The sequence below is a fragment of the Microplitis demolitor genome, chromosome 5, assembly GCF_026212275.2.
Source record: "Microplitis demolitor isolate Queensland-Clemson2020A chromosome 5, iyMicDemo2.1a, whole genome shotgun sequence".
Lineage (NCBI taxonomy): Eukaryota > Metazoa > Arthropoda > Insecta > Hymenoptera > Braconidae > Microplitis > Microplitis demolitor.
Window position 1 is genome coordinate 3,565,166 of NC_068549.1, and position 23,503 is coordinate 3,588,668.

At 25.3% G+C, this 23,503-nt stretch overlaps 3 protein-coding genes and 1 long non-coding RNA gene across 6 annotated transcripts; 2 read left to right on the forward strand and 2 right to left on the reverse strand.

Moving 5' to 3' along the window:
* The first annotated feature begins 144 nt into the window (after positions 1-144).
* Odv-e66-14 (putative envelope protein ODV-E66-14) lies at positions 145-1,256 on the forward strand. Its single transcript, NM_001414813.1, has one exon. The coding sequence runs from the start codon at positions 276-278 to the stop codon at positions 1,056-1,058; it is 783 nt and encodes a 260-aa protein (NP_001401742.1). The 5' UTR covers positions 145-275; the 3' UTR covers positions 1,059-1,256.
* Positions 1,257-3,212: 1,956 nt separating this feature from the next.
* Positions 3,213-18,941, forward strand: LOC103574360 (ras-related protein Rab-32). 3 transcript variants are annotated; one of them, XM_008553796.3, is made up of 6 exons: positions 9,549-10,056; positions 11,100-11,783; positions 12,432-13,024; positions 15,513-15,741; positions 15,810-16,135; positions 16,217-18,941. In XM_008553796.3, exons 1-6 carry the CDS (start codon positions 9,696-9,698, stop codon positions 16,328-16,330), a joined length of 2,307 nt encoding a protein of 768 aa, XP_008552018.1. In that variant the 5' UTR covers positions 9,549-9,695; the 3' UTR covers positions 16,331-18,941. The 3 variants fall into 3 exon arrangements, with proteins under 3 accessions (XP_014300850.1, XP_008552018.1, XP_014300842.1); XM_014445364.2 differs by lacking the exons at positions 9,549-10,056; positions 11,100-11,783; positions 12,432-13,024 and adding an exon at positions 3,213-3,367 and having other exon boundaries at positions 16,217-18,390; XM_014445356.2 differs by lacking the exons at positions 9,549-10,056; positions 11,100-11,783; positions 12,432-13,024 and adding an exon at positions 14,144-14,385 and having other exon boundaries at positions 16,217-18,392.
* A 325-nt stretch (positions 18,942-19,266) lies between these two features.
* Positions 19,267-21,056, reverse strand: LOC103574359 (hypothetical protein). The gene is made up of 2 exons (XR_008403731.1): positions 19,979-21,056; positions 19,267-19,901 (listed from the first exon to the last, which is right to left on the reverse strand). It is a non-coding gene; the product is annotated as a hypothetical protein (long non-coding RNA).
* Positions 21,057-21,925: 869 nt separating this feature from the next.
* Positions 21,926-22,593, reverse strand: LOC103574358 (hypothetical protein). Its single transcript, XM_008553793.3, has 2 exons — positions 22,394-22,593; positions 21,926-22,313 (listed from the first exon to the last, which is right to left on the reverse strand). The coding sequence occupies exons 1-2, from the start codon at positions 22,463-22,465 to the stop codon at positions 22,038-22,040; spliced, it is 348 nt and encodes a 115-aa protein (XP_008552015.1). The 5' UTR covers positions 22,466-22,593; the 3' UTR covers positions 21,926-22,037.
* Positions 22,594-23,503: the final 910 nt, after the last annotated feature.

A 23,503-nucleotide genomic window follows, 5' to 3' on the forward strand; every position in this document is an offset into this window, starting at 1 on the left:
AAAAAGAGTTTTCTGTCATCTACTGATAAAAAAAATTAATTTGAAAACTTGTAGAAATTTCTCAAACTTTTTCTATCAATAATTGAAACGTCATATAAATTTAAAAAATTTTTTTTTTTAATGCTTTTATTTAGACGACACAAATACATATTTAATATATTGAACTATTAAAAAAATTTTTTATATTTATTGTATTATATTTTAGATAGAACAAAAGAAACTAAATATCTCTTTGTTAAAATTTAAAAAAACCGAACTTTGAATTTAAATATTAAATGGAAGGCAAGCACCTCATATTGTTTATTCAAATTTTCTTTGTAATCATAGTATTTATTGTATTAATAACACTCTTTTATAAAATTGATATTGATATTCTAATTCCAAAAGATAAAGTCTTCGCTGAACTCATAAATTCTAAAATTTCAGATGAAGATTATAAAATAGTTAAAGAATTCGAAAAGAAAAATGTGAATTATCTTACTAACGCATCATTAGACTTTGACACTCTTGAAAAATTTGTATCATTATGCGATTTTGCAGTCCGCATCCTTATAATTTATCATAAGAATCGTGAATCAAAAATTTACATACAGCTCGTTGATGATATAATTAAAAAATTGAATGAACAGATTTTCAGCAAAAACAAGTACGATGTCCTTAAAAGTGGTGGCGATGTTAATATTAAAGCATTAGTTCATCTAATGAGATTACTCAACACATTTGAATATGTTGCTGATAATGAATATAATGCTTCTAAAAAAATTTGCCACGATAACATAATTAAGATAATTCCAGAAACTAATAAAGTGGGTATGGGAGTCGAGGTCTCCTATAATGATGAAAAAGCAATTTATACAATTATACCGAGATTGTTGACTTATTATTTGATTCCTGATAAAAAGGAATACAATAAAGATGCGAATCTGAAGAATGGACTAGTCAATCTAAAATCACAATTTAATGTTCTTAATACAACGCCGGAAAAGCGACAAGATTTCCTTTTATACGATTATCACTATAGTCTCTACAAAACTTTCAGTGAGACAGGTATACATTAAGGCAAAACACTAATTTAAAAAATGGGTATAACAATTAAAAATTCGTAAAACGATTAACATTAATTAGTATTGAACAATTTTTACATTATAAAAAAAATTTTTTTACATTTTTTGACAATTGAAACTATGAAGAAAATTATAAGTTCCGGTGCATTTGCAAATAGACAAATTTTCATATTGCCTACTGTGTTAAAAATTATAAGTGATGTCCAGGCAGCTGAGGCAGCCGTTCGGCACGCGCGTGGCTCGGGCGATCACCGAAGTTAAGTAGCATCGAGCATGATCATTACTTGGCTGGGTGACCGTTTAGCCACACGTCGGGTTCGAACGAAAGTCTCTGATCGCTAGGCGCGGGATGAAGATCCAGTGATCGGTAAAGTGGGAATTTTATCGATCATTGGAGCTTCACCTAAACCGAACTGTACTGGCTAGGTTTTCTCTGTGGTTTCCCTAGCCTCTGCAATTCCATTGCACAAGGTAGGTTACAGGGCATCACCGTAATGATGCAGTACAGTATAAGCACAAGTCGGGCTACATCCGCACAACGGAAGACAGAGGAGAAGTAAAGCAATTTGCGATATAAAGGCAAAAAGTGTAAAAGGTTGTAATTTCGGCTATACACTAGAAAACAATTAAAATTTTAAAAAAATTATAAGTGATGCCTGAAAAATACTTGGGAAAACAAATGCGGCGCGAAAAATTGAAAATTTTAAAACTGAATAATTTGAATGAGGAAGTAGCAAATTTCATATAATTGATAACAATAGTCATTTTTGAATAGTAAAATTATGTATAAAAAATTCTAACTGTACAAAGAAATTGATTTAAAAATTTACATAGAACAAAATTTTTTTGAACTGAGACAAAATTCAAGACAAGGACCACGACAAAATTTGAAACAAAAACAAGATTTTCAGCGGCAATCAAAACAATTTCGAGTCTAGTAGTTTTCAAATTATTCAAAACAAAAATAAAAGCTACATTTTGCAACTATTAATACGTGAACTATTTTACTAAATCCAAAACACAATTAGATCCTAATTTTGAATAATTCCTTATTCCCTGATTAAACAACTGAATTCAAAATTTTAATTCTGTTATATTCTGTCGAATTTTGCAAAACAGAATTTAACTGAATTGAAAATTTGAATGTGAATTGAACAGAATAAAACCGATTTCAAAATTTCAAATTCGTTTTAATTCAGTTTAATTCGGATTCAGAATCAGAAATCGGAGAATTGAATTTATTTTCAAATCGGTCTTTAGTATTCAAAATATATTATTTATACTTAATATTATAAAGTAATTAAATTCTTTTCATTAAATTCAATCTATCGCGCAGGAAGTCACTAATAAAAATAATAATAATAATAATTTGAACTGTGCATATGTTTTATCAATTAAACAATAGATAAATAAATTGAAACTGTCTCATAATATATAATACACATACTTTCACTTGATATAATTATACTTTCATCCTTCCCTTCACCTTAACTCTATACTTAGATTTAACCTCGTGAGTCTCTATACTCTCACAATTGTTAACAATTTACTGTGATAAATTTATTCGAAAGTATAAAATGATTATTAAATTCTTGTGACATCACTGAAAACTTCTACTTATTCCAAATTATAAAAAATTTTTTTTTTTTTAGCTATTTTACTACTTTCATGTTTCGAACATTAAAAGAATTCTATTTAACGGTTACCCTTAAGAAAAAAAAAAAAAATGTTTTCATGTTCAGAGAAAATCCATAGAAAATCTATACAACATTAGGATCTTTATATAAATTTTGAAATTCATAATAAAAATTAAATAAATAAAGAAAAAACTTTTCGCCCAGAAGGTGCTGCCACCTTTATGACCGGGAAATAAAATGTGAATTTAAAAATTATAATTAAATTTAGTAATAGTAATTAAATTAAGTGTAATTATCAATTATCATTTGAATTATAATAAAAGTATTCAAAATAAATGATATTAAAGTTCATCAAAAGATATGACGAGTGTTATCTGGTGAAAGATGATTTAAATTTAAACTTTTACAATGCAGTAAAGAGAGAAAGTACAATTCAATGTTATGTAATTACCGACAGAGACGCCGCTTTTGATATTTTAAGGAATCAAAATTAACAATATGGCTGAAGTCATTCAGCTGTATTGACACACGCGATACAACGCAGTGTAAATACTTATTAAACATTTATAAAATTATTATTTATAAATAAAAATAATATTTTTGAATTTTTTACTGTGAAAAAAATATTACGACTGATATTATTGCCTGTGGATTTTTTCACAAATGGTAAGTTGTTTATTATTATTTATTTCAACAGTTTATAATTTTTGTTTGTGGTAAAGATTACAATACTGAGAATTATTGAACCAATTGGCGGGATTTTTTTCAAATTTTTCAAATCAATACTTAGCGATTATTTAAAATTCACTAAATAATAAATTATCGAAAAGTAAAAAAAAATTTCTTACTAACATTTAAATATGTGATGCTTATTTTATACATTTAAATTTATTTATATATATTTGGTAGAAAAATATATCATAAATATATGGATATTAATAAAAAAAAGTGGAAAAATTTTAGGAATATTATATTTATTGGCGATATTGCTAGAGATTTAAATAAAAATATATTTTGGTGGCGTCGATATGTCGGGAGATAAAAGATTACGTGTTTATATTTTTTTACTATCTAATCTTAAGAAGAAAGATTTGATAAACGTGACTAACATTTTCGAAAATCCATTTTTTTACGAAAAAAAAAAAAATATTATTTTAAGTGAAAAACAATTTTATTTAAATTTTGAATTTTCTTTTATTTTATCTCACAAAAACAAAATAATTATTTGTCTCTTAAGGTCATAATTAATTTAAAATTTTGTATGACGTATCGAGATAATCGCAATTATCATTAATATATTTATGTGATTACAAGTAATCAATATCAATACTATAAATAAAGAAACTAATTAAAATTTTAGGATGGCAATCGACTTTTTATTCATCACCAAAAGGTGGAATAATAAAAAAAGTTTTTAACGTTTTCTAAAAATACCACAGAAAGCTGAAAATTCAAAATTGTCTGTAAATACATTTTTTTGAATTATGAAACTGAAATACGAAACTAGCCGACGTCAAATAATTTTTAGATTTTTGAAAATATTACAAATTGAAATTTTCTACATGTGCATGTTTTTATTTTTATTTTTTTGTAATTGATTTGTCGAAAAAAAAATCCGCAAATTTTTAATTGTCTGCTAATTTCAGAATCATACTGAAATTAGGTATTTAATTTTTTGATTTTTTTAAAAACGACAATTAAAAAAAAAAAAAAATAGTTCGGAAAATTGCACTTATAGTTTTTTTAATTTTCTACATGTGCATATTTTTTTTTTTAAATTAAATTGTCAAAAAAAATCCGAAAATTGTTAATTGTCCGCTAACTTTAGCATCATTTTGAATTTTCATTTATTGTATGGGTGCAGCGAAGAAGTTACTTATTTTTTTGAGAGTAAAACAAAAAGTTTAGGTGTCTCATCTTCTCGAAATCCCATAGATTAATTATATTAAAATATTGTATAGCTTTTTTTGACTCGATAATTATTTTTATTAATTACTTTTTTTTACAAATATCTTGAAAAAAAAATTGATGCTTATTTTTACGACCGCAGAGAAATGAGCAAACAATTCAAACAACTCTATTCAAAAATAAAATGTTTTGTATTCCGTCGATAAATTATTGGTACAAAAATAAAAATATTCTTGATTGCTATAGAGAAATTAACTTTTTTAATTGATAAATATTTATAAGTAAAAGTGTTATTTTCACTTAGTGCAGTTTTAAAGTTTGCTTAGTTCAATTAATGTCAATTTACTAAAAAAATAAAATAAAATTTATTTGAGCCCGAGTAATCGCATAATTGAATTCGTACGAATAAATATTAATTGCTCAATTTTAAATTAATAAAGTCGTTAATTAAGACTGTAGGAAATCATGTACGTTAATTAAAGTAGAAATAGTATGTTGATACTTGAAAAACATAAAATAAAAAAAATTATAAAGAGAAATTAAATAAAATCAATAATTGTTTTGATAATTAATTATCATTAATTTGGCTGACGAATTATTTTATTTAAATAAATAAAACTTTTACTTTTGAACTTGAAATTTAAGATTTCATATCCAGTTGTTTATATACTTCACATGTATATGGGTCATTTCGGGTCAAATCGTTGCCTGGTTTTTCGATTTAATTTATTTTTCGACATGTTATTGTATGTTTGAGAAAAACATCTATTCAAATATTGTGGCTTTTATTCCTATCATACTTAAATTATCGATTTAAAAGAATAAATCAAAATATTATTAAAATTTTTATAGATTCGACAAGAAAAAGACAATACTTCGATACTATTTTTACCAAAGTGAATGCATTTATGAATTTTTCGCTAATGCGATAGATTTCATTAAAAAAATAGACTAAATTATAGAAGTGAAAAAAAAACTGAATTGTAATAAAAATGAGATTTAAATATCGGAAATTTAATGAAATTTTTTTTCTTGAAATTTGACTCATTCATTATTAAAGTCATTATAATTTAATATCTTAATCTTAAGACATTATATATATATATATATATATATTGTCTTAAGATCGAATTTCTATAGTAATAAAAAAAAGTATTCTGTGTGGTTTTATTAACGGTATCGACTTGAAATTTTCTTTTATATATATGTATGTACATATATATATAATTTATATTCACCCTTTTTTAATCTTTCTTAAGTGGATTAAATATCTATCACTATCTTATTTCATTTATTTATTTACATATTTATTAAAACCATATTTTTATACATTAAAATTTCTATTGAAATTAGAAACAATTACTTTCAATTACCAAATATTTATTCTCTTAAAATGAGTAAGTGAAAAGTTTTATAAATCAGTAAATATTCACTGATTAAAGTACTTTTCACTGATTCATTTTGAGAGAGTATTTACTGAAACATTATAATCAACAATATTTTATTATATTAAACTTTATTTACCTCGCGTGTTTTTCAGTTAAAAACAATAAAATAACGTAACTTTGGAAAAGCAAATATGTTGATAAAAATAATGATAATAATGAAACAAAATAAACCAATAAGAACAGAACGAATTTTTAAAATAAACGCTTCGTCATAAGTTTTAAAAATAATTTTTTTCCTATCAGTCATTCTTTTTAAAATATATGTGTACTTCAAATAGAGCTTAAAACCAGATGGACTTACATGACGATAAAAATAAGGTGATTAATTTTTTAATCTCAGCGCATACTATCATCGTTAATTTTATTTCAAGTCAATAATGTTTTTTTTTTTTTTTTTTTTTTTTTTTTGTTCAATTCATTGTTTTTTCAAATATTATTGGATAGGAATGATTTGTAAAATAAATATTTTTTTATTCAACATAATTTAGGAACAGATTAAATATATTTTATAATAACTATAATTTGAAATTTTATTGTTACAATCACAAGCATCTGGCAAAAAGATCAAGAATTATAATAATGAATTTAAATATGCTAAGATAACTAGTGTTAACGTCAGTACTTTTAACGCCGATGACAAGTAAACAGTTAGTGAAAAAACGAATTGAAAAGTATTTTATTATGGTTATGCAAATGGTATGAAATAATAACTATTTTTATACCTATTTCCAGTTTCAAATTTACAAAAGTTCTATCTTTCTCTCAATTAATGTCTTGCATTGGCCTTTTAATTTTTCGATGACCATTTATTTGAAATAAGTTAACTTACAAATTGGAAATAATTCTGAACTTTGAATTGACCATTTTTGAAACTTGAAAAAAAATTAAAAAAAAAATTTTTCGAAATGAATATTGTTTGGTCACGTTTTCGGTATTTTTAAGCAAAAATAATTTTACTCAAAAATTTCGCTGTTTTTGAAAATATTCAAAAAAGACTTTAAAACCAATTACGAATATTTTTTTATTTTTATCAAAATTACCCAAAAACGAGGTCAGGAAATTGAAAATTTTCATACTCTAATTTATTTCAAGCTCAAAAAATGATCCTCACAAATTTCAGAGTTATCTCTAACTTGGAAGTTCACTTATATCAACTTTTTTGAACGTTTCTTTTTTTTTTAACAGGAATGGTAATAAGAATGTATATTAATTGATATTGATTAATTAATCAAATCAACAGTAAGTATAGATTCTTATCGCAATCAATACATGTTATTTCATTCAATTGCATCACTGTTGGTTTTGTCTTCAATAATATCAAATCTATATGTACCAATATTTCCATACCGCAATATTATATATACTTTCGGAAGTTGATATTGAAGTTATCCTTGGATGATTTTTTATCTTTTATACTATCAAGTTATTATGACCTGTATTTTTATATTATTCGTAGTTTATTTACTTATGTTGAATTTATCACATTAATTATTTAAATGTAACCATTATTATTTAAATTTGGACATTGTAAAATTTTTCGATAGGTCAAGACACTAGTATACTAGTCGGTTAAAACGATAGTACTTTTTGAATAGAAAGTGGGACAAGTGATCGTTTTGTAATTTATTATAGGGAATTTGAAGTAATTACTTAACTTCCGAAACTATAAAAGCCACCCAATTAAATATTCGAAAGAAGTTCGGGAGTGGCTACATTTCTGACCCTCTTCTACCATCAAATACCGAATCAATGAAATATTTCAGCCACTAAACGAATCAGTTTTTCACTGATTAAACTTGTAGAAAGAGTACTCTTTTAAACCAAATAAGAAAAAAAAAACATAAAAGAGTGAACGTTCACTTTTCGGTGATATAAGAGTACACTAGTAATTTTGAAAACGAAAAATTATTGTATTTTCTGTAAAGATAAAAATTACAGATTATCATCTCTAAGTTTTTACAACTCGAAAATATTTTTCTGAAACTGCTAAATCAGAATAATAATTTTGTATTTTAATTTTTCTTAATTGATTTTGAAATTAATAAAAAATGAAATTACCGATGACATTTTTATATTCGCAAAATAAATTAAAGCCAGTTTCAAAAATATAATAAAACTGAAACTATTATTATCCAAAATCAATAATCTATTCCAAGCTTTTTGGTGCAACAAGTCTAAATGCGACACGAAGTTGAATGAAAATTGATCTTCGCTGATCTAGTTTAACTAAAATTTTCTTTTTTCGAAATATATATTCCTCAGATTGTAAAAATAAAACATTCAAATACATTTTTTCCAAAACAGATTAAAATATGCAATCAAAATTTAAGTATTACCTTAATAAATACAGTACTTGTATTAAAAAAATAAAATGATTCAATTCCATAATTTTTTCATCATTTACCAATTAATTATAACAATCCAAAAGGATTTATGCTCTAAAGCATTTTGCATTTGGTCACGCAACTCAAAGCTTGACTATACCTTACCAAATAATCCATCAATCATTCACAACTATCGCGATAATCTAAAATTTTATTTTTAAATGCTTCAATAGCTATTACGGTTATTCTGAATGCTCAATCCAATTAATCAAAATCAATACATCATTTATTATTTTTTCGTCATATTATCGCCAATTACGATGCAAATAAATATTCTTATTACCAATTAAATAAATGAATAACTTAAATCCCAGCGCTTTCGTTATAATGATCTGATAAAATATTGTTGAAACAGGGAAACCATTGATAGCTCATTTAAATAATGAGGTAATTAAAATAAATCTATCCATAAAATTTATAAGTTTCCTATTATCATTAAAATTTTGAAATGATTGTTAAATAACAGTAGACTTTAGTAATAGAAAAAAAAAAACTATTTCACTATATATAAATATACATATATATATTATAAGCTATATGTCTTATCAATTGATAAGACTTCAGCAATTATTTACCTCAATAGTGTCAAGGAAACATTTTTTTTTCTTATGTACCTACAATACAATAAATGCTTTCTACACGATGAATTTAAGTAAACAGCAATATTTCATTCAAAATAAACAAAATAATAAAAATTTAATCAAACAAATAAAAAATATGTAATACTATTCTGTTAAAAAATTTAAACATTGTCTCATTTTTCACTCGGCTCGGATATCAGACGTCATAGTCGACGTAACAGGTAAATAAAGGGACAAAAGGTCCTGAGTTTTAAGAATATAACAAAAAAAAATATATCTTTCTGTGTATATATATATATATACAGAAATAAATAATAAGGACATGTTTAACAAAGTGCAAGGGTGGGGAAAAATTACTCCCACTTGGTCACCTACTTTTATGTAAACAATTATTTTATTTAAGGGGGGATGATATCAACTCTACCTACAATATACTATATTTTTATACAAACATTTTAGTTCACTTCTAGAATTTATTCAGCTTACAAGCTTTTATTTTTTTTTTTTATTAATTTTTTTCAACACGGGCTGGAATTGAATTTTCTTATGCAAGTAATTAATAGCTACTTGTTATTAATTATTTATTTATAGATATTCATATTTATAGAGATATAGAGAGGTTTTTTTATTGAAGTGATAAAGTGAAAATAATTAATTGAAATATTCAATTAAAATGAATGAAGAAAGTGGAAATGAAGGGAGCTCGCCGGATATAGTGATCGCACGTTTATCATTTGATAAGGATGATAATGATAAGAATAATGATAATGAAAGTAATAACGCTACTGAAGATGATGCTAAGAGTACAGTAACAATTACGGAATTTAATGTTAATGAAGATAACAATGTTTTGATAGAAAAGACAGATGTCATAAGTGATATTAAAAATGACTATGCTTCTGAAAAATTCGAAAATTTATCAATGGAAGAAAAGAAAAAGGGAAGGTTGAAAAACTCCTTCAAGGATCGTTTGTTTAAGAGGAAGAAAACTAAAAGCTTTGGATCGCAACCTTCCATAGATGAAATTGAACCAGGTTTTTTTTATTTTATGTTTTTCGTTCGGAAATTTTTTTGTGAAAGCAACTTTTTATATTTTTATAAGGAAGTCCATTCATTAAATATGTTAACATATTTTATGAATTATCATTTTAATAAATAGCGATTTAGATTTTCTATTAAATTGAATTATTAATTTTTTTGAAATTTAATTTTGTGACTCAAAAATTTTTTACAAATTCAGCTGTCATTTAATTTGATTTGTTAAAAAGTTAATGAAGAATGACAAAATGTCGTTGCATATAAAATTTAAAATTCAAAGTGACGCAAAATGGAGTCGACAAGTTTGATGACATGGCATGCGCATGCGCTGAATAAGGACCGAAATGAAATTTTTTGTTTATCAACAGATTCTTACTTTAAAATTTTTTTTAGCAGTAAAAAAATATAGAAATTTATGTAATCAGTTATAAATTTTTGAGATTTTCCAAAGTATAATATTTTAATTTTACAGATTTAACCTAAAGAATGGATACCCTTATAAAAATATTTTGATTTTTTTATGATATAATTAAATACACAAGGGAAAGCTGAGAATAATGAGAATATTAAAGCATCGATGAAATTTTTTTTTATGGAATATTCGGGATCTTATACTTTTATTTACAAAAAATAAGGAATCCTCAAAAAATGAAATAATTTTTTTTTTGTAATTAGTAACAAAATTTCAAAGCATACGCGCGTATAAACTCAAATTATAAATATGATTTGCACCATAGTTTGAAAGCAAAGAAAGTTTTTTCAAATTTAGTAAAAATTCATGTTTGAGTTCCTTAAATTTCTTGAAAATAATAGTAAAGGTAATTTTTGAAGATTCAAATCTATTAAAAAAAAAAAAATTTCAAGTTCTCCATTTTGTCCGGCTTTATCCCATGCATTACAAGTTTTCGAATAGAAATAAAAAAATCTGAATGTTTAAAATAAGTTTATATAATCCGACCCAGTTAATAAAATCATTAGAAGCCCTAAATAAACATCTGACAGGTTAGATATTTTTTTTTCACCCGGCGATTTCTTTTAGAGTCTACCAACCGAACAGTTACAAACAAGTCTGTTGATAACGACGATACAACTCGAGTGTCGTTATCAAAATCACCAGCAACAGTATCAACCCGTTTATCAGGGTTGAGAATATCAGGATCGTCAGTAGAATTACCCGACGAAGAAGAAAATCAAGAAGAAGAAGAAGAAGTACCAGTTAAAAAAATGATGAAAAAAAAGAAAGCTTCACTCGTACGGCGATTGAGTTTGAATAAATTTCGTCTGAGTTCAACAGAGCAGATCCCGGAAGTACGACAGACACCAGAAGGTGACAGTAGTCGTTCGCAATCATCACAAGAATCTCCTAGTCATGATTACCACCCAAGTTATAAGAGCAAACCTTCATCAACATCATCATCAGGAACAAGAGTAATGAGCAAGAAGGGTTACAAGTTTGATGAAAAATTATCTTCAGCAGATAAACAAAAGGGTAGGGAGAGTAATAAATCGACGTCAATGGAGAGGCGTAGTCCAAGCAATACGTGGGGGCAGCAAAGAGAGAAGGGATTAGTTACGACAACGAGTGAACGACGTACAGACGACCCTCATCGACGACAGAAACCGTCTGAAAACTTGTCTACTGACAAAACAGTCACCACTGTTACAACTCTTCTTCAACGAAGATCGCCGTCTGTTACGATAAGGACTAGCTTCGTTGACTCGGGTGAGATCTATAGACATCTAGGGTTTTAAATGTTTTGGAAATTTTTATTTTTTATATTTACTTATTAGCTACTAACGTTATTACTTATTTTGGGAAATAGGATTTCGGTCAATGTGGTCGATACATTTTATTTAATCAGTGATTATTTTTATTAGCCTCTGCTATAATTGGGTTTCAAAAACGTGCTCACTTTTATTTACATATGACGTGTTTTTTTTTTTTTTTTTTTTTTATAATATATTTCATTCATTATTTGACATTAATTTTATTGAAAATATTCAAAAATTAAATTTTTCAAAATTTGAATCTTTTATTTTTTTAAATTCAAATATTAGTTTTGTAAAAATGAACGGAATAATTAAATTTATGTTTTACATTTGGTTTAATTTTAAAAATATTTTTTTAGTAAAATTTACTATTCAAAAATAAAGTTCAATTTTTTAAAAATTTTATTTAAGGCCATTGATACTTTTTACCGTAAACATAACTTTCAAAATTGACTTTCATACTGGATTTTTTAAAAATGATGTAAAAATTTTCAAGGTAGCTATAAGTAAAATAAATTATTGTTAGTAAGAAAATTCCAAAACATTTTAAAAATACCAGATATTAATAAAATTTGAAAATCAAAAATTGAATTTTTATCAGACCTGCCACCAGTTGGTCAAGAATCACCAGGTCAACATCAAGCAGTATCAGCACTACCCTACGCATTGTCCAAATGGCCTGATGAAAAATCTGGCCAAACTAAAAAAGGAAAATTCGTCGGAAAATCCGATTCCGAGTCAGCGCTAAAAGAAATTAGATCTGATGAATCATCGCAAGTGGAAGTAAAGCGTAAACTATCATTTCTCAAAGAAAAACGTGCGATATTTCAACGAAAATACTTTGAATCATCAGAAGTAAATCACTCTGGCGAAAATTCATTGGATACAGTGATTGACAATTCTGGTGATTCATTGAATCTCTCCGATCCAAAGTGTTCTATTGACAACAATGACAATATAAAAATATACGGAATATCTCGGCACATTAATGTCCGTACATTTGATTCATTTTCCACTACTTTCAAAGATTCCATTGACGAGCAAGATACTGATAATAATTATTTACACAGTATTGATATTATTGATAACAATAATAAATTTATTACGTCAATAGAGGATCAAAATAATTTATCAATGGCTGTTAGTAGTGGAGATAGCACTGATACGCAAAGAAGATTTAGTGGAGATAGTTCGGTGAGGTTTAAACTAATTTTTGAATTTTAAATTATATATAATATTTATTCAACATTCTTTTATGACATTCGATATTTGAATATGTCTTTCGATTTAATTTACTTGAATTTGCTCGCGATCGTCATTTTGATACAGGGAAATTTCCGCGAATTCTTTTCTTTTATTCTTATTGTTGAACACAAACCCTGATTATTATTTATACTATTAAGAGAATAAAGATATAATTAGTTACTGTTGTTAAATTTGGTATCGTTAGAAAAGTCTTAACTTAAATTTGTGACTTTTCATGGTTTAAACTTTTTTTTATTGCCAAGTATCGAGATAAGTAAATTTATCCATTATTTGAATTACTTTTAAATTACGCGGGAAAAAGGTCGTATTTATTTTATTTAAATAAATTAATACTTTAATTATTCTGTCACTGAATATGACTGAATATATATGACTATTATCTATATAATTAAGAGAAAATAAGAAAAATTTAGTACACGCCATGTCTTCTATGATAATAAAAATAAACAAAAAATTCTGGAGTTAGTTTTAGAGTAGAGATTTTTATAAACAATTAAATTCAAATCATACTCAATAAATTTGGGAGTTATACTCGGGCAGTTACGTAGTGACTGTAGATTGCTCGATATTAATAATAATTATATATTTTTATGTGGCTTGTGATACAAGTATTCACGCGTAATTCTATGATGCGGATCGATAGTTGCACTTTGCGGTTCTCGCTTGTAGTTTCAAGTTACCACTCGTGGCTTCTCATACTCCCTCATTTATTTCTTTTAAAATAAGAAATAAAAAAAATGCAAATGCATTGAAGGTAGAGACCAGATTTTATTCCGTCAAACAAACTTGATTTACTTGTGGATATATTTTACTGACTAAAAAAAATTAAAATCACATGAGTAGAGTCTGATTACGCATTAGAATCTCAAGTTGAGTTTAAATTATTTTGTTTGTATTTAATCCCAAAAGTTTCCACTGAAACTTTGTTTATTAAGTATTAATTAATTTTATTTTCGTCATTAAGATATCTTAACGACGAATTATACTATAGTGGGGATTTATCAGTGTCATTCTCCTCTTCCACATAAGCTTTTCATTCATTTTGTTTCATTTCATTGCGTTATCGTGTCTTTTTAGAGCGTAATTTATTTAGTGTCTATACTCTGAGAAATTTATTATTTTTTATTAAAAATCTGAGTTTTATTAATTTATGGTTTTTTTTTCTGTTGTGGTTGAAATTTAAAAAATAAATTTTGATTATGGAAATGGATGTCAAATTTTGGCAAACAATTAAATCTTATGATTTTGGTAGATGGAAAATTAATCCAAAATCATGGAAATGGTTTATGGTTTGTTATTTATTTTTAAAAAATAATTTGTCAGTTTAAATTAAAAATATTTTCATATTTTTATGTTACTATAAATATTTATAATAATTACTAGATTATTACAATAAATATTTTTAAAAATATCATGATTTTAAATTTAATTCTATGGTTCAATGAATTCTCATTAGATAAGATAAGACTAATAAATAATTATTTTTATTGTAAAATATAATTATTGTATTACTAAGTTATGAGATAATAATATCTAATATTTATTTTTAATTTTTATTATTACTAAAGTTCCGCAGTTATGTTGTGACTGCCAACTATTACGGTTAAATTGAAGCATACGTCATACGTCATACAAATTTTTAATTAACTCGGACATAAAAAAATTTCCTCATAAGCTTTGGAAAAAAATCTTTAGATACCGTAAAAATTTTTATTAAAGTCCGTTACTTTTACTATATATTTATTTAATTTTAAAAAGTATAATTGTATAATTATTTTCGAAAGTGGGGTAAAATTAATACCGGATGATAGCTTTATTTAAAAAATTAGTGACTACTGTCACGTTTCGCATTCGAGGTGTACAAAAAATTTTAACTGATTTAAGAATAATAGTGTAGTCTTAAAACAAATTTTTAGTTTCCCTGATCTCGGTTGAATAAAAACCAAAAATTTGAATATTTCAAAGTATAAAGAATTGTAATTTGCCACAGTATTAGTCACTGAATAATTAAAACTGTAAAATGTGAATTTGAATCCTTTTAATAGTTTAAGGTTAGAAAAGTTTGAATTTAAAAATTATTTAAAAAAATTAACGCAACACTTAATTCAAGAAAATTTTTTTGGAAACCTCAATTTTTTTAGATTAAGTAGAAGTCTCCTCTGACCAAGACAAATTCTCTTGGCTCAAAAAAATCTTGACTTGATTCCCAAAAACGTTTGTTTTCAAAAATATTTTCTTGACTGAAAATAACATTTTTTTTTGTGTGAAAATTGATATATTGGAGCCTTGCAAACCTAAAAAGGTCAAGGAATTTTCGTTTCCAAAATTTGTTAGCTAATTTTCAAAAAAATAAATTATTTTAAATATGGAAACAAAAAAAAGTTGTGAATATAATTATTATTTTTTTAAATTCTAGTCGACGCACAATAACGCGCCAAGTAGCGGCGTGACTGAAAAACGTGAACATTTGTACAAAATACTAGTAATTGGTGAGCTTGGGGCTGGAAAAACATCAATTATCAAAAGATATGTCCATCAGTTTTTTTCTCAACACTATCGCGCAACAATTGGCGTTGACTTTGCACTGAAAGTACTCAACTGGGATCCAAACACAATTATAAGGCTGCAACTATGGGACATTGCCGGTAAATAACGTCACTTAAAATTTCTCAATTCAGACATAAATTTTTTACAAAATGAAATTATTTTTAAGGCCAAGAGAGGTTTGGAAATATGACCCGTGTTTATTATAAAGAAGCCGTCGGTGCCTTTATTGTATTTGACGTTACGAGAAGTGCGACATTGGATGCTGTTGTAAAATGGAAGCAAGATTTAGACTCAAAAGTACAATTACCCGACGGATCACCAATACCCTGTGTTTTACTAGCCAACAAATGTGACCAATCTAAAGAAGGACTCGCTAACTCGCCTGGTAAAATGGATGACTATTGCAAAGAAAAAAATTTTGTCGGCTGGTTTGAAACTTCTGCTAAAGAAAATATAAATATCGAAGAAGCTGCGCGTTTTCTCGTCAATAAGGTCAGTAATTTTAATCAAATCTATTATTCTACTAATAAATAAATGAATAATTGTAATATTAATGATAATAATTATTATCAGATTTTACAAAATGATCAGATAATGAAAGGAAACGGAGCTCAAGATCAAGTCGACGGTGAAAGATTTGCATTAAATCAGTCACCGACAGGCTCAAAAAAATCATGCGCATGCTGACAAAGTGTAACTATTATTACAATTCAATTTATTATTATTATTAATAATAACAACAGCAACAACAATAATAATATTCAATATTCCGGCCAAATTGGGACATAAAAGTGAACTTTAAGACTGTTCCATTTGCTATTATATTTTATAATTATAATTATGATAATTATTAATTGTTAATATAATTACGTAGACAATTATAAATAATAACGTGCAAATTTAATATTTTTTGTACGACAAAAAAAAAATTTATAAAATAACAAACAAGTGCTCGCACTTTATATCGATTAATTGATATTTAAAAAGAAAGTATCAGTCAACAGTTTTTATAATACATCGATCGTATCTATTTATACTGCTTACATAACTTAAGTAAACATTACAATTACTGATAATATTTAATTGTTTATTGTTTACTGTTTAGTTACTTGCAAAATTATGTTTAACTCTGGTCCTGTTTACTTATTGCTTAGATACTTAAATAAATTGCCTAGGTAGGTAATTAATAGAGACTGTTTAAATGTCGTATATAAATATAAAGACTCCGTCGATGTTATTGATTTTATAACAAGAACTTGGTATAAAAATTCAGTATATAAATATGACAAATAAAATTGAATTTAAAAATTCGCATCGTCCGGGATTTTCTCTCGAAAATTTTAAATGCGTAATGAAGCTCGAGACTATTACTGAGAAAAAAGAATTTCCTTTGAAGAAAAAAAATAATTTTTTGAGCCAATAAATTTGCTTTTTAACTCAGAGAAGTAAATTCTTATATCAAGAAAGTGTTTAATATCAATTTTTGAAATATTTATTGGTTATAATGAAATTTATTTGAATTAAGCTAGTGTACTATTTGATGAAACAATTTTTTGGTCAAGAAAGTACTTTTTGTATCGAGAAATAACTAGTGCAAATTTTCATAAAATAATTTTTTAACGCATTAATATTTTAGTCTTCAAAAAAAATTATTCTTTTTTCCAGTGTAAAAAGCAGATGCTTTTATTTTTTACAATTTTAATTTGTTCTTTTAAGAGGGGTCTGAAATTTTTTCTCTATCACACTCAAGTCAACGAACGGTACTATCTTTGTTGCACTTGTTTAACTTTTTAGATTCAAAAATATTTTTCATTAAATTTTATTAAAAATTGACTCATTGATTTTAAACCACAATATTTATCATTAAAAAAAATACTTATCAGTTATTGATATATTTATTAAATATTCATAAAATTGAATATCTATATATATTATCGATTTAAAAAAATTCAGTAATAGATACGATCAAAAAAAAAATCTAAGTAATCGATATCTTCCTTTATGACAATTTAAATATACTTGAGATTACGTTTCATTAAAGGCCATTTTTAAATTTCATAATTTATTTATTATATAATTATAATAATAATAATTATAGTTGATAAAAATTTATTATTTATAATTAACAATAATATTTAATACTATTATCAAATGACTAAACCCATTTTAAATAGATATACATATATTTATGTAAAGTTGCCTAATTAACATTTGTAGTATAGAACGTGCCATTTTTTTCATCTACAACAAAAAATCCAATTAAAAACATTCCATTCTATTGAATAGTAGACATTAATAATTATCAACTATTTAGTACATAAATATTTATAAATATATTTGTTTTTGTTTGTTCATATTCTCGTAAAAATGACAAAAAAATTTTGTGTTCATATAAAAAGTAAATAAATACTGTTGGCTATAATGAAAAATTTTATACGTAAAAAATATTAAGATGATTTTTATCCTCATGAATTTATATAAATATAAATATATATTAAAAATAAATAAACTTTCAATTATAAAATTAAGTGTACGTAAATAATACGATTCAGATAATAATTGTATAGATAAAAATTTTTATCTGTTGTAATGAAAATTTAATTTCGATATTTTTCTGTCTCTCGGTCATCGCAATTTGATATCTAAAATTTTTCATTCTCACATTCAAAATCAATTTAATCATGTAAATTTTTATACCTATATATATTTTTTTTATAATATTAATGCAGCTTTTAGTTTTTATTTAATATTTATAAAAAAAAAATTGTTATTATTAATATTATAAATTTTTTGTAAATAAAAAATTGCGATGCTAAAAAAAATTTTTCGCTTACAAATAATTTATTAGATACCCCTAAAAACAATTAATAGAATCAATTAATTTTTTATTAATTGTTAGTTTTATTTCAAATAATTTTTCCTAAAAGAATACATGGAGACAACATGGACGCTATATGGCGCCATGTATATAAATATATCAATTCATAATTATCTGTTTAATGTTTACAGAATATAATATTTTGTAGACTTTGTTTATTTCTCTTTTTTTTTCGTAAGTAAAATAAAAAAAAATTTTTCAAATACAATCGAGCAGCTGTTGATGATAAATTCGACCTTACTTATATTTATTTTTGTTCTACTATAAACAAACGTTATTTGTTACTATTCACTAACTTGCGTAGTTGTTATAATAACGTATCAAAAATTAATATAATTTTTATCGTAAATTTTAATGTATATATATTATCAGTAACAAAAATATATGATAAGTACGATATGTATGCAATAGTGTTATATCAAGTAATTGCCCATCGATATTACCAACAATTAAAATTTTTCGTTATAAAACATAAAAATATAATTTTCATAACTATTTTTATTTTTAAAACATCTTTGAAATAAAAGTATTTTTTATTCAATTATATTTCTTTGATTTATAATATTTTAATAATCTAAATATATCATTACTAATATTTTGTAAGGTCTCAACCCAGATTTAGAAAATTTTGCGCGCCGAAAATTTTTCAGCGTAAGGTGGCTAAGCCAGTAAATGAATGATCGTAATTTTCTAATTTTATATTTAAGGATTCAACAAATAAAGTAAAAAAAATAAAACTCTTAAGTACATTTTAATAGATTCAATTTATTTAAAAAAATTACACTTATTCATAAATTTTACAAAAAATTAATTGATATTGATAAAGTTTTTTGCTACATATACAAATATTTTAGAATCAAATAATAAGTAATTTTTTTTCAATGTAAACTTAATAATTACTAATTTTGTGAAAAGAAAAAAATAATGAAAACACACTTAAAAGAGACACCACTTATGCATAAGTGAGTGTCCAAATTTGGTAATCAACAAAATCCCTTAATCGTCTTCATAACACACCAATTTACCATTTACTCTTTCTATGGTACCGGGACAGTCTCTATTATGAATATCAACTTGAGTTTTTGGAAATATGGGACAATCAACCTCAGGCCAATAGCCGTGTACGGTATTTCTTCTTCTCTGATTACCAATTTTTGGCCCTCGGTGTTTCTCTGTTAAAAAGAGCCCAAACTTTCTCGATCTATTTGTACATTTCTTGTAATAGATATCAAATACAACTTGTTGATCGATTCCAGCAGAAAGATGACACCCTGGACTATTTGTATTATTTGCGACATCTATTTTTCCTTTGAATGATTCAAGTGGTGTGAATTTAACTCGAACGAATTTTTGGAAACATTCATAACTTACTCTATCACTCTAAAATTGTAAATTATTGTTTTCATTGTACGAAATTTTGAATGTGAAAAATAAAATTACTAGTAATTAATACTTACAAAAGCCGAAACAATGAAAGGAGAAACAATTAAGAATATTGAGGCAATCAAAATTATATAGAACTTCATTTTTTTTTATTTAATTATGAAAAATTTTTAGTTAATTTTTATACTCTGTCTACACATCTAAGTGTAACAAATTAATTAAACTACTTGTGGTAATAAATTCGACTTTATATTTATGTACGCAAGTATGTCAATCCCACTACAAAATATAGTAGAAAAAAGTAGGAGAGAAAAACAAACTTTGCCGCGATACAGGTGCCCTACAAGAATGATTTCATGGACGATTTGATAAGATGTAAATACGATAATCAATCGAAAATTTTTTGTTATCAAAACATAATGAAAAAATTCGTATAAAACATAGAAGAAGTGTATGATCAATTTAAGATCAGCAAACTCTCCTACAAAAATTGCTAATCTTGTATTTTTCTACAAAACCATAAATGGCCAAATTGACTCCCCAGAAATATTAGAACAACTTGGTCGTGTCTGTAATAAACCAGGTTTGAGATTGCACAGGTTATTGAGTACAACTCAATCATAAAAAATCTATGTGCGCTATTGACTGAGGAACAGGATCGCGAATTCAGTTAACGATTATTGTGCTTCCACAATTTTTTTTTGTGATTCTTTATCATGTTTTTCAACAAAAATAAAAAATATTTTACGACGTCACTAATATAAAATAGTACATTATATTATATTCTCGTTTTGTGCAGTTTCAGATTAAACACTACTTTTGAAATAGTATATTATACTTTCCTCCGTGGTGTGTATACAAATTTTCACCAGATCTACACCTCAAAGTTTAAATTTTTACCTCTGTGGGAAGAATGGCGCATGCGCTAATTTTTTATGATATGGTGAAAAATTGTATTCACGTCACTTAGAAAGAAAGTCCCAATCTGCATATCACACACATGGGTTGAAATGTCGAACTTTCTTCCCTTGGTGTGTAATATGCAATATGTCTATGGCGAATATTATAGTGAATTAAATAATTCAAAATATATTAAAATTTTATTGATAATCAAAGGGGATCTGAATGATCTTACACGTGTTTCATTACGAAGACATTAAAAATAAAAAAAAAATGAGTTTAAATTATTCTTTCAAGCGAATTGCCTTAATTAATAAATTGTTATCATCAATGTGCACTTGAAATAGTTATAATACAGTTGTTCAAGCGACGAATTCGATCAGGTGTTCGTCACGTGGTTCAAAGTCATTTAGAAAACGACAAAAGAAAATATCAGCGTTTTTAATAACTTATAATTCAGTCACTTTATTTAATTACTTTAATCGTAAAAAACAATTGTAACCTAGTTCCTTGACCGTAAATTTAAATGTTTACTACATAGTATTGATGTCACTATAATTTTTACGTTTTTACAGCAGGGGGATTCACAAAATCTTACAATATTTTATTCATTTTAAAAATATTTAAAGATTTAATTTTAATTAATATTATAATCATTTTTTTTTTCGTGACGTCAATGCTTACGAATTGTAAAAACATGTGTTATTATTTTAAAATACACACGTTTAAATGTAAATAAATTTCTAATTAATTGGTCATCTGTCACCATTTAAATATATAATATACATATATATTTAAAATTTTAAACAATTGATCATACAGATTGTAAAGAAAAAATTTTCATTGTTTTTAATGACAATAATTATAATAATTTTTACTTTAAAAGCCGGTCAAAATAGAATTTTTTCATGGCAAAATTTTTAATTTTTACTGTCCACCTTACGGTAATAAATGAATATCATATTTTGTACCCGTCCCGCCCAAAAATAATTTTAAATTAAAATAATCCTTGAAAAAAAAATTTCTCAATGTAATGACTTAACAACAATAAATAAAAAACAATATTATTTTAAATAGTCATATATTTCCACATAAAATGAATACATGATCATTAATATTTAACAACTACCTCAGCAGTTTTTTAAAAATTTATCTGCTGGCCTTACATCAGTTATTTATAATAATTACAATACTTAATATTTTAATTATTATAAAATTTAATCACTGCTTGTTTTAACACGAGATTGTTTTAGTTGTTGATGAAGATGAAGTAGAAGTTGATGAACCCATGGTTATAGATGTTACTGAACTGTACATAAGCGCCATATGTTTGGATCCACCTGCACATTTAGCGAAACTCATGTCATAAGAAACTTTCTGGCCAGGTCCATACTCTTTTGTACAGGCTGGATCATGGACGCCATTTATTGAAATTGATCCGGACTGCATTGGCTGGGGGTTTACGAATACCCTTACAAAAGTCGGGTGACATTCGTAGCGGAAGTCATCCTGAAAATTAATTTAAATTATTATTAACAGAAATCGAAAAAGAAAAAATATTAACAGTATTAATTTTTATAAATACTTACAGCAGATGATACATTTGAAGGAGTTAGAATAAGTATGGCTGCAACAAGTGCAATTAAGTAAAGTTTCATCATTATGATGGACTGAAAATTTAGTCTTTCTTTTCGATTAAAGTATTGCAGAGTATACTGAATTAATTTCACAAGTTACTGCGATAATAAGAGGAGCCTGATACTTATATACATAAATTTAAAAACCCCACTCTTAAATAAAATTAAATTTCTTTGTTATCGTCATATATATTTATTTTTATAAATTTTCTATACAGATGTTTGATTGGCTAAAATAATCAGACAAACGTGGGCATGAAAATTATGAGTGTAAAATAAATATTTTTATTAAAAACATATATTTATGTTTAATGTAAAATTTTGATATTTATTTTTTTCATAATAATTACAGTTAAATTTACTGTTTATTGTAATAAAATTTTTAAATTCAAGATTTAATTTATCATTTATGTCAAGATGTTTTCTTTCAATTTTAATTAGTTTTTTTACTTTCATTTTTGAATATATATAAGAGACAGGTATTGAAATTTGATTTAATCTTTAGTTTTATTGGTTCAATAACACTTATATTTGTACAATTATCCATATTTTTTACTCATGACCAATTTTGTGTCTAATGAAGTGTTAAATTCTTTACTGAAAAGGATAATATATTTGTATAATTAAATGAATCACTCGCTTATGAGTAATACTGATATTTTATGTATTTTGAGTTAATTATATATATAGAATACAATAATAACTTTCTGATTCAAATTAAAATGATGCAATTACTTAATGTCTTTATTAGAATATGGTAGGCGGGCAATATGAGGTTCTTGGAATTTTTTTTGAATCACCAAGAGGTGAAATGAACATGGAAAGTTTTGAACTTTAAATCATTTTTTTTTATATTAATATAAATTTCTAGCAAAAAATTAATTTATTTATATTTTAAGTATGTAGTCTGTATGAACAGGTTGTTTATATTTTAAGTAGAGAGGGGGGGGGGATTTCAAGCTTATATTTGAAGAAAATAAATTAATTTTTAATGACAGTTGAATTTTTTGTTGTTTTCGGTAAAAATGAGGTGGCCGAAAAAAAAAAAAACGAAATAAAACA

Coding starts and splice junctions, on each gene's coding strand:
- Odv-e66-14 (NM_001414813.1), top strand. CDS start 276: ATGGAAGGCAAGCACCTCATATTGTTTATTCAAATTTTCTTTGTAATC.
- LOC103574360 (XM_008553796.3), top strand. CDS start 9,696: ATGAATGAAGAAAGTGGAAATGAAGGGAGCTCGCCGGATATAGTGATC. Junction 10,057..11,099: donor CATAGATGAAATTGAACCAG/GTTTTTTTTATT, acceptor GATTTCTTTTAG/AGTCTACCAACCGAACAGTT. Junction 15,742..15,809: donor GCAACTATGGGACATTGCCG/GTAAATAACGTC, acceptor ATTATTTTTAAG/GCCAAGAGAGGTTTGGAAAT.
- LOC103574358 (XM_008553793.3), bottom strand. CDS start 22,465: ATGATGAAACTTTACTTAATTGCACTTGTTGCAGCCATACTTATTCTA. Junction 22,314..22,393: donor CTTCAAATGTATCATCTGCT/GTAAGTATTTAT, acceptor ATTAATTTTCAG/GATGACTTCCGCTACGAATG.